The sequence below is a fragment of the Lutra lutra genome, chromosome 7, assembly GCF_902655055.1.
Source record: "Lutra lutra chromosome 7, mLutLut1.2, whole genome shotgun sequence".
Taxonomy (NCBI): domain Eukaryota; kingdom Metazoa; phylum Chordata; class Mammalia; order Carnivora; family Mustelidae; genus Lutra; species Lutra lutra.
The window spans coordinates 18,656,184-18,669,443 of record NC_062284.1 but is presented as its reverse complement, the minus strand read 5'-3'; the positions used below and the strand labels follow the sequence as shown (position 1 = coordinate 18,669,443).

Below are 13,260 nucleotides of genomic sequence, written 5' to 3'. Positions count from 1 at the left end.
TGGAGCCTCCTGGGAAGGAAGGCACGGTGGCATTTGGTCTTCTGTCTGGACCCCAGCTGGGGGACCTGGCCACATGGGCTTGTGGCATCCCAGGGACGCTCTCAGGAGGTTAGCTGATTTTCAGGGGGGCTCTAGAGAGGGCTCGCATCCTCTAATAAAAGGGGGGATGCTGCGGGTTCTTCCTTCCTGGCTGGGCTGACCAGCATGGCTGTGGAAAGAGCGACGGAGCCCCGAAGGGTAGAGGCACCAGCACAAAAGGCAGTGTCCTCCCCAACTGGGCTGCCCAAGCCGGATGCGCAGTCGGGAGGGAGCGGGCTCGCCCTCGGTGGTGAGGGAGGTGATTACCCAGGGCGAGTGGGCAGCCACTCAATGGCCGGGATTCTTTTCTATTTCCAGCCTGGGGTTTAAGAGGACCCCTTTGTCCCTCAGACAAGCGGCCCCAGTGGAGCCCGGCGCCGAAACCGCCTGTCATGGATCTCTGCAGGAAGTGGCCACCCGGACACATAGCCTGGGGCTGGATTCTCCTTTTAGAGTCCATGTAGTGAGACGGTGACTCACTGGGGAAGAGAGGCGCCTCCATGTGCACCTGCATCGGCCTCATCTCTGACCCTGACACCTCTAGGTGCCCACACCAGGGCTAACAGAGCCAGGTGTCACCTAAGGTCACTCAGCAGGGGCACTGAATTCAGTGGCATCTAACTTCTGGCCAGCACACTGACTACTCCTTAGGCTGCTGCCCCAGGACATTTGCATCTGGGAAGACTGCTCATAGTGACTGTCTCAGAACTTTGCTTCGGGGAGGAGCAGAGCCTTCCTAGGAAGGAATGACCACTTCCCTGAATGGTAGGCCACCAAAAAAATCCCTCCCTGACTCGGTTTCTTCATCTGTAAAGGAGAATAATAATAGTAAGAGTGGTACTTGCCTCATGGGGCTGGGGTGAGGGCTAGGACGGGGCCTACCCCCAGGAAGTACCATGCTAACTGTTTAATGATGACATTTTTAGGCGGGATGACTATGTTCATTATCCTTTTTGGCAGCTTCCTTTTCGGCGATCCTTACTTGGGGACACCAAGGAGACAGGAGTGTGCGTTGCTGAAGATGACAGGGCTGGTCTAGGTCTGGGATGGATCCTAACCCCTGCAGGATGCTGTTCAGGGACCAAGTCAGGCCAAGGTAACATCTAGTACACTGTACTTTGGCTCCTACTGTTTCCAAGCTGAAACTTATTTTTCCACGGGAAACGCAATTGTGGCAAATCGTGCTGAAAGGTCCTGGCCCAGGCACTCCGGACAGCATCTGCAGATCTGTCTGTGGGACTGGAGGTTTATTCTTGGCCCTTTTCTGGGATCATATGAGGAAGAGAAAGGCAGAGAACCTTAGTGTAGCATTGTGCGGCAGTCCTGCCTCTAGTCCTGGATGACTTCCTCTGGCTGGATAACCTTAGGTCCCTTAACCTCTATGGGCCTCAGTGTCCTCCTCTCTGAATGGGATAATAAACATGCAGGACAAGTGGCTACGATAAGCCCGGCCCATGGTGAGTATTTGGCAAGCGTTGGCTAGCTTTCGTTATTAACTTGGGTGCATTTGCTTCCTGGAGTGACAAGACGAATTTGCCAGATTGGTTCTACGGGAAGCTATCCAAGCGAATCAGGGTCATAATAGATTTAGACAAGAAATTCTTTTTAAACACAAAAAAGGATTCGCAGATGACCAGATAGGGCTCAACCCGAGAAATCAATCGTTAGCTACCGATGAGGACTTTTTTATTCTTTTTTTAACAGTTATTGGGGCTGGACCGTGAGCAAACCACAGCTGGTCCCCAGTTTATTTCCCTTGACATTTGAAGAGGAAAAAATATGCCTCCTGAAAAATTAACACACTGTAACCTTCAGATAGGAAAGAGTGAAGACAAGGGCTGAGGGAACCTGCCCCGAGACTCAGTGACTGTGCCAATATCTTAAAACGAGGAAGCCCAGAGATGGGGTTTGGGTCAAAAAGAGAGTAAACAGGAAGGGCCCCTATTTGGGGGTTTCCAGAAAGAGCACCCACAGAGCCAGAGTCTGGACCCCAGGTGCCTCAAGAAGGGGGAGAAAGCTAGGGCTGCTGGATCCCCTCACATCTGTTTCTAAACATCGAATACAGAAGTAAATACGGAGCTTTGTCAAAACCACTGAGCCGGCAAGAGAACATGATGGAAAGAAGCACTTCGCAGCATGAAAATGCAAGAAAACCATATCAAGGTGGAGGGCGAGGGTGCTTTCCTATGATGTGGTCCCGGTTTGAAAAACCATATTTGCCAGTAATTCTCTTGTTCCTTTCATGATGTGGCAAAGAGCTGGATCTTATTTCTTGTGGGCAGTGAGGTCCTGATGGCAAGAGACAACTCTCTCCATCTGCGATCGTGACCCAGTCCTGGCCAGGACCGTGGGGCAGGCTGAAGGCAGAGGTGGCAGCCTCGCCACTAGCTCCCACAGATGATACTGACACTTGAGGACAGGGTGGGGAGGGGTGCCCAGGGCACATCCTTTCCTGCCTATTAGTCCCCACGGACATTGCAGACTGATGAGCTCATGCTGGGTGAAAACAGAAATGTTTTTGAAAAAGCCAGTCTGGCAGCTTGAGAGTTGAGGCTGGTTTTCGTTGCAGGAAGAAACCAGAGGCTCCGTGGACAGAAACGCTGACCCTGGGACGGAGCCATCTGTGCCCGGACTTGGGGGCAAACATGCTGGCCTGGCTGGCGGGGCGGGAAGGAAGGAGAGCTGAGCTCCCTGGGCAGACGAACTCCCAGATACAGAGCTCCCCCACTGTCCAGCCCCCAAACACACATTCAGGCACAAAATCAGTATCAGACTCCTGGATGACACGGTCTCCAGGAAGGTCGCTACTCTATGGCTCGGTCCAGACATCAGATCAAGAGAGGAAAGAACCATTTGTTCAAATCGGAGGCTGAAAAGGAGATTTAGTCCTCCTACCCCCTGGGCCGCAAGGTTTGGAGCAATTTTTCCAAACAGGAGCCCAAGAGACGTGGGAGGGCCGCGTGTGCAGGTTGAGAAGGACCTCAAGGCAGGAGGCGGGCCTGGGATTTCCTCTGCTCACTCATTGCAAGACCAGAGGAAGGTCTTAGGATCCCTGTAAATAATGCATTTACAACCTATAAATGTCTTCACAGCCCGGTCTGGCAGGAGCGACCCAACCTCACGGAGCGGGCTGAATTCCCATGCCTATTCTGCTGCACGGGGACTAAGGTGCCCAGAAATTACTGGCCAGGAAGGCATGAGGCTGGGTGGGCAGCATTATTATGAGGACCGGTGTTCCTAATAATAGCTATCATCTAGTTAGTGCTTACTGCATGCCAGGGACTCTGCTAAGGATTTAAATGGATCATTCTCACACCACTGAAAGATCATTATTATTGGTATCTCATAAAGAAATACATGCTCAGAGATGTAAAGCAACTTGTCCAAAGTCACACAGCTAGTAAGTGACAGAGCTGGGATTCGAACTGAGGTCTCTCAGAGCCTGAGCTTTTCCCCATAATCAGGTTACCCTGCCCTCACCATCACTCCACATGTGCTCACCACTGCCCAGTTCAGGGGTGAAACAGGGGTGATTTCTGAGTTCTATGGGATCAATGTTTTCTATGCTAACAGGCGGCATCTATTTTAATAAGTATTCAAAAAAATATATACCAAAACATATATTCAAAAAAATATATATGGATTTTGTCACCTAAGATGAAGTTCAACTTAACAGTAAAAGAGATTTCATGTATCAAAAAAAAAAAAAAAGTTAATTTCCTAAACATACAGGCAGGACCAGGATATGACCTAACTCATCTGCCTGGCTGGGACCGTCTGGAGTATGGGAACCACCAACGCATCTGAACTTCCTCCAGGCAAGTTCTTGGTCAAGAACATGAAGGGCAGAGGACAAAAGTCTGACTTCTAAAGGGAAAGAGTTTGAGCCGGATGGCGTGGACACATGCTTACTGCCAGAGAGCTTTATCTCAAAGCAGCTGCCGTACAGCTCCACACAAAACCAGAGCCCTGGGTCTCCCCACAAGTCCCGTGGGTACTGGGCGGTTCCGCACCTGTCCGCCCACGGGCGTGTACTCACAGCCAGAATGGCGCGGTCCCTCTCCACAAGGTCCGCCAACTGATGCAGCAGCAAGCCCCGGCCCAGGGCATCCAGGCGGCGCCAGGGTGAGCCCCTCTGGAAGGCGGCGTGTGCGGCCTCCACTGCCTTGTCCACGTCGGGCTGAGCAGCCAAAAACCAGAGAGAGTGTGTCACCTTGTGTCGCGACCGTGTTTTGGGAGAGTTCTGTCTTTCTTCACTTACAGAGAACGGCAGAGACCTGCGTCCATCAGCACAGCAGAGGAAGGTAGCAGCTAGGCTCGAGATTGCTGGGCCCCCCGTTTGGGGCTTTCAAGTGACTTTTTCCTTCTTTATAGCTTGGGTCTTTTTCAACATTTCTACAATGGTTAAGTATGAACTTTTCTTCTGATTATAAAAGCATTTTAAAATAGCTTGCAAGACTACAGACCTTAATTATTTTTCTTGGTGACCCAAGTAGGAAAAGATTTTCCACTTGCTCGCCCAGTTTGGACACACGCACACTCCCACAGTTCATCAGTTAGGTGGGACATGTCTGTCTCGGCATTCTATTCAAGCCGAGGACTGTGGTCCCATAGTGAGAATGGGGCGTGAGCGCTTGTGGGGATCTCGGAACTGACCACATTGGAAAAGTCTACAGACAGGGAGGATCTGGAACTTCTTCTCTGTCTTCAGCCTCATCTCTACTGCCCCCCCCAACCCTGCCTGGAGGCAGAAGGGCTGCACCATTCCACCGGCAAGGAACTGGATTTTCTGTGCACCCATAGAAGAATTACAATGGAATCTTCTTCTTAAAAGGCAAAAAGTGAGAGTTGTTTAATGTCACCCATTCTTACTGCAGGAAAATGAGTTTGAGGCTCTGGTTGCTGAGGAACAAAGCCTCATCTCCCAGGCCCCTCCCCCAGGCCCCTCTGAGCCTCACTTCCCTGGGGCAGTACGATAGGCAAGGGCTGCCCAGTGCAGTCAAGAGAGACACCCCACCAAGACTCTGTGCCTCCAAAGCATGCTTGGAGGCAAGTGACAGCTTTGGCAAAGGAGGTATTACAACTATGAATTCCTCGTCCCACGCTCTAGGGCGGTGGGGAAGCCTGGGCCTCTCTAGCTGCAGGGGACAGGACCATATCTGTTTGCGGGTGCTGAGAGCAGTCCCCCAGACCAAGGGAAAAACCAGAGCCTGGGGCAGGGATCTCATTCTCCTCTTTGATTCCTGGGTCCTGCACCTGGGAACCACCCACGGGAAACCCTGCTCCACACCTTGCCCCCCCGCCCAGGCGCCCCACAGTCCTCACACCATACAAAGATGAGCTCCTTGATGCTCTTATCTTTGCAAACAGAGCTTAGCTTGAAGCACTGTGCCTGGGAGGGTCTGGATGGGTGAAACCACTGCGTGTTTCCTGCCTGTCATGGAACTCTCACCAGTGGGATCCAATTCAAGCCTCTTTTTGACTTGTCTTTCACCTTGTCCCCATTCAACATTACCCCTCCACATTTCAGAATGTCAGATGATTATTCTGGGGGTGGAAGAGAGGGTTAGATTTCCTTTCCCTCCTTAGAAAAGTTTCAACCTTTCCTCTAAAGTTCAACCTTTCCTCTAAAGGAATGTATATTTAAAAGATACTTTGTGGCTTTGCAATGTATCAAGGATACATCCAGAAGTTATATATATACACAACTACATATATAGTTATAAAGACTATAGCTATCCATGATCCCTTCAGGTTCTGATAGAAAAGAAATCTGGTGACGGCATGACGTTGTTAACTTTGCATGACTTGGTTAGCAAGTCTTTTCCCCTTCCAGCCCTTCTCTTTCAAGTGTCTCCTGCCAGAATGCGGCATTTGGTGAAACATACCAGCCGGAAATGCTTTCTGGAAAGAGGGCTTCGTGCCTCCAGGTTCAAATCACTGATAAAAACCTTTCATTTAGCCACGTGATGAGGATCGCTGAGGTCATCCTTATAGATGGGGAAACTCTATCAAAGGAGAACGACTCTGCAGTGGCTCGTCCCTAATTGATCCCATTCTGGGCCACGTGTGTGAAAAGCAGCAAACTCAGGTCCCACCCCCAGTATGGGCCAGGTCTGTCTTAGAGCTGAGCCATACCTCCTCCTTATCCTCTAGTTATCTGTAATTTAATTACTTGGGGGGGGGGAGTGGGGGTAGGGGAACCACTCACCTTATCTCCTTCTTCTACTTCACATATTTTTTCTAGAGTTGAAGGATTATACGTGGCAAACTTTTTTCCACTCTTGGATTCGTGCCATTCGTTGTTGATGAATATCTAACCAGGAAAGGAAGTTGTAATGCATTAGGGCTTAAATCAAAATCATATCATTCCAACATGCTGAGGACCTTAGGTAATGTCTTGTCCTCCCCCACCCTCTTCCTCCCCCCTCCCCACTCTTTTACAGATGGGACCAGGAGAGGAGATGGAGTCATGTGCCCAACCAAGAACACACTCCGAATTAGAATCCAAGTCTCCTGACTTCTAATATGTTTTCAGAGAATTACTTTTTGTCCTAATGAAACTAAAGTCATTTAGAATTTTTCTAAATATCTTGTCTCTCTTTTTTATTTGTTTCAAAGATTTTATTTATTCATTTGATGCAGAGAGAGAGTCAGCACAAGCAGTGGGGAGCAGCAGAGGGAGAGGGAAAAGCAGGCTCCCCCCTGAGCAGAGAGCCCACTTCGGGGCTTGATCCCAGGACCCTGGGGATCGTTACCTGAGCCAAAGGTAGCCATTTAAATCATTAACGTGGATTCACGAAGAGCCGAGTCAAATAGTTAAAGGGTATAAGTTAAATCCTACACCCTCATCGAGTTTGGGGGGAAGATCAAATAGGTTTATATATACAAAGTGCCCAGGGATCTCCTGACCTTGAAGGATAGGTCAGTAGTGAGCACTCCCTTCTGTTTCCTCCCTGTTGAAACCCCCAGCGGGATTGCCAAGGAACTAGCTCCTCCCCCATTCCCTTTAAAATGCTTATTTTCATGTTGGGCTTAATAAAAGCTTGTGTTGGAAAAGAAAGATAAGCTATCTGGTCTGGGAAATGTTCTGGTTATATGAACAAATGTAGCAAATAACCATTTATATCTAGAACCAAAGAATTAATCCACAAAAATCACTTCATCAGGAGCCTCCATTATCTAGAACACAGCTGAGAAGGACGTTAAAAATAAAAACAGGGGCGCCTGAGTGGCTCAGTTGATTAAGCATCTGCCTCCCGCTTATATCATGATCCCAGAGTCCTGGGATCTAGCCGCACATAGTGCTTCCTGCTCTGCAGGAGCCTGCTTCTCCCTCTCCCTGCCACTACCCCCTGCTTGTGCTCTCTCTCTCTGTTAAATAAATAAATAAAATCTTTTTTAAAAATAAAATAAAATAAAAAGATATCATGAACAAATTAAAAGGAATTCACAGAGTTCCCACGGTGAAAAGTGTGTACTATTTATTCTTAGTTTACTCTTACTGCTAATTGCCCTAAAAAAGTGCCTCATTAGGGGCACCTGGGTGGCTCAGTGGGTTAAAAATCTCTGCCTTTGGCTCAGGTCATGATCTCAGGGTCCTGGGATCTAGCCCCACATGGGGCTCTCTGCTCAGCAAGGAGCCTGCTTCTCCTCCCTCTCTGCCTGCCTCTCTGCCTACTCACGATCTCTGTCTGTCAAATAAATAAATTAAATCTTTAAAAAAAAAAAAAGTGCTTCATTCAAAGAGAGGACCTTCAGAAAAAAACCAGGAACAGAGGTGACAGATGATACACAAAGCACGTTCTGACAACGTGGAGGTCCCGCCTACCCAGAAGACAGCCGATCTGCCGCTGTATGGGTGTGGGACAGGCTGGTCATCACACCCCATCATAGCATCACAGAGACCCCAGTCACAGACATGAGTAAGATCCTTTAGGAGCATTTCCCTCAAACAAAATGCCATGAACAATTTCTAAGCACAAACCTAGCTCATCGAATTCCATTTCTGTACCTATATGCATATCATTTGCTTCTTTTTGAGTCCTTTATAAGAATCGTGTCCCTCTAAGGGCTAATTTCAATTACTGTGAATTTTATTCATTTGGAACACTTGACTTCCCAGTGATGACAGATGAGAGAGTGTGGCTTGGTTACGGTCTCCATCCTGGGCTCTCCTGTAAAAACTCCAAAGCTTCCCAGGAAAGAAACTCACTCTGGGAAGCTGCTGGGGGAGACCGTTTTGATCACTCTCCCTGGAAAGCAGGGACGGCTCAGCCGGGCAGGGACAAAACATGGAAGGCCAGTTCTTACGGGGCAGGTGGGCAGAGGCACCCTGTCTCCCGTGAATCCAGAGCTGAGAGCATCCCTTGCCCGTAGGATGTGCCCATCCGACTTCTGGAAGCTCAGTGCCTTCACCATGAGGCCAGGCCCCCAGGGAAGCACGTGGAATCGGCCAGGCTACAATTACAGGTTTATTCTTCCAGCTGAAACCAAACCCAAGAGTTCACTCTTGCCATCCAGCAAGCAATCGCTCGGTAACAGCGAGAAATTAATAAGTGGAGAGGAGAGGTTCAGTTAGGGTGGGGAGGGAAGTGCAGCCAGAGAGAGAGGCCCATTTGTCGGAAGATGAAATTTCGTGGGTTAGAAAATACAGACCATCAGTGAAAACTGCTGATTCTAGATCCTTCCTGGTATCAATTCCAAGGGGGAGGGAAAGTGAGAAGACGGTAGAAGAGAATATAAATAAGGAGGATGGAAACAGATTGCAACGATCAGATGTCTGTTATACTTCATCTCCAAGCATGTTCCTCCAAAAAAAAAAAAAATTATTTGGTCGGTCATGACATTGATCCATAGTCCCTCCTAACCAGAGACTTAAAAAAAAAAACCAGATTCTCAACTCTGACCATATTTTCCCATTGCGAGGCTGCCAATTTTGCAAAAATTTTTCTCTGTATACTACGCTGGTAAGTAATCTTGTAAGTGGTTTCTACTGTTGATTTTCTCTCCACTAAAACAAAACAAAAACACAAAGAAGGGGTCAGTAAGTGTGGCCTACCAATTATGCTGCCTGGACTGTTCTGAGCCCCAATTCAGGATAATGGGTCCAGAAACAAAACAAAACAAAACAAAACTGTACTAATGACTTGTGAATTGGTTTCAGATAAACCTTACAGAGGTATAAAAATTAGGTTCCGGGATTCACATTTTACTGAATGAGTGGAAAGGCATGTCACCCAGGCTGAGCCGGAAAACCACAGCCTCTCAGAGGAGCCGGGTGCCTGGGGGGTTGGGGTAAAGATGGCGGCCACACAAGTGAGGTCTGCTGATGCCATTTACAGTAACTTCCACCGGACTCCAGCTAAACCTGAAGGAGTATGTTTTCAGAACAGGATATTGGAGCGATTTGTAGCTTTTATAAAAGAGATCAGAAAAATGGGTGTTTGAGTGAACCAGAAAGTCTTACAGAGAATCTCTGTGACTGGAAGACATTCTCTAAGGAAAGGAAAGGACCCCACCCCCCAAAGTGAAAGAGGCTGCTATCCTCTGAGATCTGGCGGGGGAGGATACAAAAGGGGATCCTTGCCCCCCTGCTATTGGAGTCACATAGCAAAGCCCAATGTTAAAATGAGAGAACAGGGGTGCCTGCGGGGCTCAGTCAGTTAAGCGGCTGCCTTCGGCTCATGTCATGATTTCAGGGTCCTGGGGTCCAGCCTTGCTTTGGGCTCCCTGCTTAGTGGGGAGCCTGCTTCTCCCTCTCCCTCTGCCCCTCACCACCCCTGCCCATGCTCACTTGCTCTCTCTCTTGCTCTCTCATAAACAAATAAGATGAGAAGAAATGAAGAAGTCGGGACAAGGTCATCCTTCTGAAAAATGGACTTGCTGGGAAATGGTATCCCCAAGGCTGGGGCTCAGACCCACCATTTCTGGCGTGTTCTCCATTAGCAAGAAGCTCCATGAGTCAGGTTTGAAAACTAACAGGACTTTACGGGGCTCACACACTGCACCTCTCCCCACTGCCAGCTCCACTGTCTGCCCCCAGGTCTCCGTTCTGCAGTTCTGGCTCTCCTGCCTCTTTCCTAGGCCCTGTCTGCTGCCTCTCTGGCCAGAGGCTCTCTAAGCATTGCTGGCTGGGGTTCCTGTCCCTCAGCCATCACCACACAAGCTGCCTGCGGCCCACAGTTCCTGAGGTAGGCCTCTGCGGTGGTGGGCTTGAGGGCCGGGAGCAAAGGACAGAGCGGCTGGAGGTCTCATCGCCTCTCTCCAGCCTTAATCACACAGCCACTTCTGTTCCACTAGAAGAGGGGGCACCCAGCAAGACCACAGACACTGGTGGCTCTGTGAATCTGTTAAGATCCTCCCTCTATCCACTTGTGAAGGGCCACAAAGAATTGCAGAGAAAGAAGGAAACTTCCCATAAGTGGCTGCACTGCTCGGATAGGACTCAGAAAGGTAGAAAGGCAAAGGACAATAACATAGTAATTTCTGGCTTCTGTAGCATTAAAAAAAAAAAACAACCCACAAAAACCTTACAAAACAAAAATAAAACAAAACCGCACCACCACCACCACCACCAACAGGCCAGCACCAACAGTATAACGGCCTGAAAAGAAGTAGGTACTCTGCTGCCTGTTCCCAGAATTGGTGATTGGAATTTTCACTCTGAAGCTGATACCACTACAGAAACTACATTAAAAATAATCTCCAGCGTTTATGGCGAAGTGTCTCTGTTGATTACGGAGCCCTCTGAAAACAGTTAATTTAAATGTCATGTGATCAGAGGCAGAGCCGACATGAAGTGCCAACAGACCAAAATCTGAAGGCCACACATAGTGGCCGGCAACTTTCTCCGCTTGATTAAAACTATTTGAGAGACATAATTGCTACTTTTTGAAAGTAAAATTGATGGGGAAATTTTCTCAGTGCTGTGTCAGCTGGAGTTGGGGGTGGGGAGGGTTATGGATAAGATGCAAATTAAAAAAAAAAATTAAAAGGAGGGAAAGTTGGGGAAAGAGAAGTCAGCCGAGGCTCTCGGCTGGCCGGCGACCCGGCCGCACTCCCGGCCCTAGTCCGCAGCCTCCGGAGAGCCTCCGAGGGTTCTCCCACGGGACGCGCCCCCCGGCAGCCCTCTTCAGCCTGGGCTCCAGGCCTCGCCATCTTCCTTTCTGCCCTAGGCAGGTGATCTCACCGCTTTCCAGACGCTCCAGCCTCCCAGCCCAGCGCAAAATAGCAGAGACTCCATGGTGCGCAGCGCTGCGGCCTGGCCACCCACGGCTTCCCAGACCCGGGTTCGGAGACCATTGAGAACGCAGTCTCTGTTAACACCAGGGCCGCGGGGCTCCAGGGCAGTTTCATCTGTGCTCACCTTCCTACCCGCCCTGGCTCTACTGGTAAGGTAGGTAGGCCAAGCACGGAAGGTACGACGTCCCTCCTGTACTCCCGATGACCTGGTTCTGGAATCTCCAAGTCGCAGGTCCCCAGTGCAGCCCGAGCTCTCAGACCAGCTGGGTGTTCTCAGGCACCTTCTGACCCTCGCGAGGCCCGACCCGTTGAGCCCCGGAAACCGTGCCGCAGGGTCCGCGGGGAGACCCGCGCGCCAGGGGCACAGCGGCCCGCACCTCGGCTCGACTTGCAAGCGGACCCGGCAAGGGCACGTCGGGGCCGCGCCGGCGGAAGCCCGGAGCCGCGCGGGCGCTGCGCAGCCGCCCTCGCCAGGCTTGGAAGCTTAAAGCGCTGAGCCCCGCCGCCCGAGAGCCTGTCCGGGAGCGCAGATCGCCGAGTCCCCTCGGGGTGCGCGGCGGATGCGCTCCCGCCCGGGACGTCCTGCGCCGCCGGACGCGGCTTCTAGAGGACCGGCCTCGGGCGGAGAGGCTCCGGTCACGGGAGCGGGGGGACGAACTCGGCTGAGGGCGCGCTGCCCGAAGCGCCCCGAACCCTTGGAGCGGGGCGGCTGGGCTCCCCGCCTGCTGGCTTCTCGTCCCCGCCACCCTGGCCAGGACAGCCCAGCGCGGAGCCAGGCGGCCGTCGGGTGGGCTGGGCGCCCGCCTCACCTGGGTGAACTTGACCTCCAGGTTGCGGACCGGGCGCGGCAGGGCAGGCGGCTTCCTGTCCGGCTGCCCGTTCTCCACGGCCCCGTTGGTAGTGGCCATGGCTCTTCTGCGCTCCCTGGCCCGAGGCGCCCGAGTCTGCAGCGCTGGCTCCGGCCTGGATGGTGCGCAGCCTGCTCGCGGGGTGACAGCTCCGCGCCGCTTTATGGAGCGACCCACGCCTCCCGCCCAAGGGGGCCGTCTAATTGGCTGCAGGACCGGAGGAAGGGAGGGCGGGCGGGAGGGGAGGGGGCCGGCCTGCTTCACCCCACCCCGCCCGTCGCCCCTGCGGGAGCCGGGCCACCCCCCGCCCGGCCACCGCGCCGCACGCTCCCCCGCCCCCGGAGGCTGCCCTTGGAGGAGCTCCCCCGAAGCGCCGCCGGGCCCCGGAAGTGCCAGGGTTCGGGCAGCGGGCCAGGGTAGGGAGCGAGGGCGCCGGAGCCACAGCGCCCGGCTCTCTCCCCGAAGGCGGGCGAGCTCGCCCCGCCGCACCTGCCGCCCCCTGCCCAACGCGGCTCCGCGCACTCGCCGGACTTTGGTCGGCGCGCCGCGCTCCGGGAATGCGCGCTCCCCCGCCGGGGGGCCCCCCCACCCCGAGCCGCATCAGGGGTCGCGGAACCCGCCTGGGCGGCCCCGCTTTGCAGCCCACGTGCCTGGGCCTAGAGTCCGGCCGCCGGGTCCCAGCTCTCAGGACAGACGCCCGCCTAGCGCCCCACTCGGCCCCTGCTGGGACCGCCTCCAGGGCCAGGCTAGCCCAGATGGCCCGACTTTCCCCGTGGCCCTGGGGCTTCACACGCCGAGGGCCAGAAGGCCGGGGGGTAAAAGCGTTTGGCCCTTCCTATGCCGCGCTGGGCCTCTGACCTCAGCAGGCGCAGACTGCCCTTCAGCAGAGGCCCTGGGCGCAATTATTTAGACTTCCAAATGCATAAATTATACGTCAATTTAACAGAATGAAAAAAAAAAAACAACCCAAAAAAATAAAGAGAGGAAGCACAGGAGATCTTTGCGGCTTAACCAGTAGGCTGCTCATCTTTTCCCGGGGAAGCAGAGGCCTGTCCCGCTCCTCTCCTTTTGCCCTTTGGCAAACACTACA

General features: G+C 52.3%; 1 protein-coding gene across 1 annotated transcript in view; it reads right to left on the bottom strand.

Annotated features, from left to right (window-relative positions):
• ALDH1A3 (aldehyde dehydrogenase 1 family member A3) overlaps window positions 1-12,406 on the bottom strand; it is a 37,436-nt gene extending 25,030 nt beyond the window's left edge. Inside the window, exons 1-3 of the mRNA XM_047738267.1 lie at window positions 12,132-12,406; window positions 6,290-6,394; window positions 4,118-4,258 (exon numbers count right to left, since the gene is read on the bottom strand). Coding sequence (XP_047594223.1) covers window positions 4,118-4,258; window positions 6,290-6,394; window positions 12,132-12,230 — 345 coding nt within the window. The 5' untranslated portion in view covers window positions 12,231-12,406. The remainder of the gene's footprint in view (window positions 1-4,117; window positions 4,259-6,289; window positions 6,395-12,131) is intronic.
• Between the last annotated feature and the right edge of the window lie 854 nt (window positions 12,407-13,260).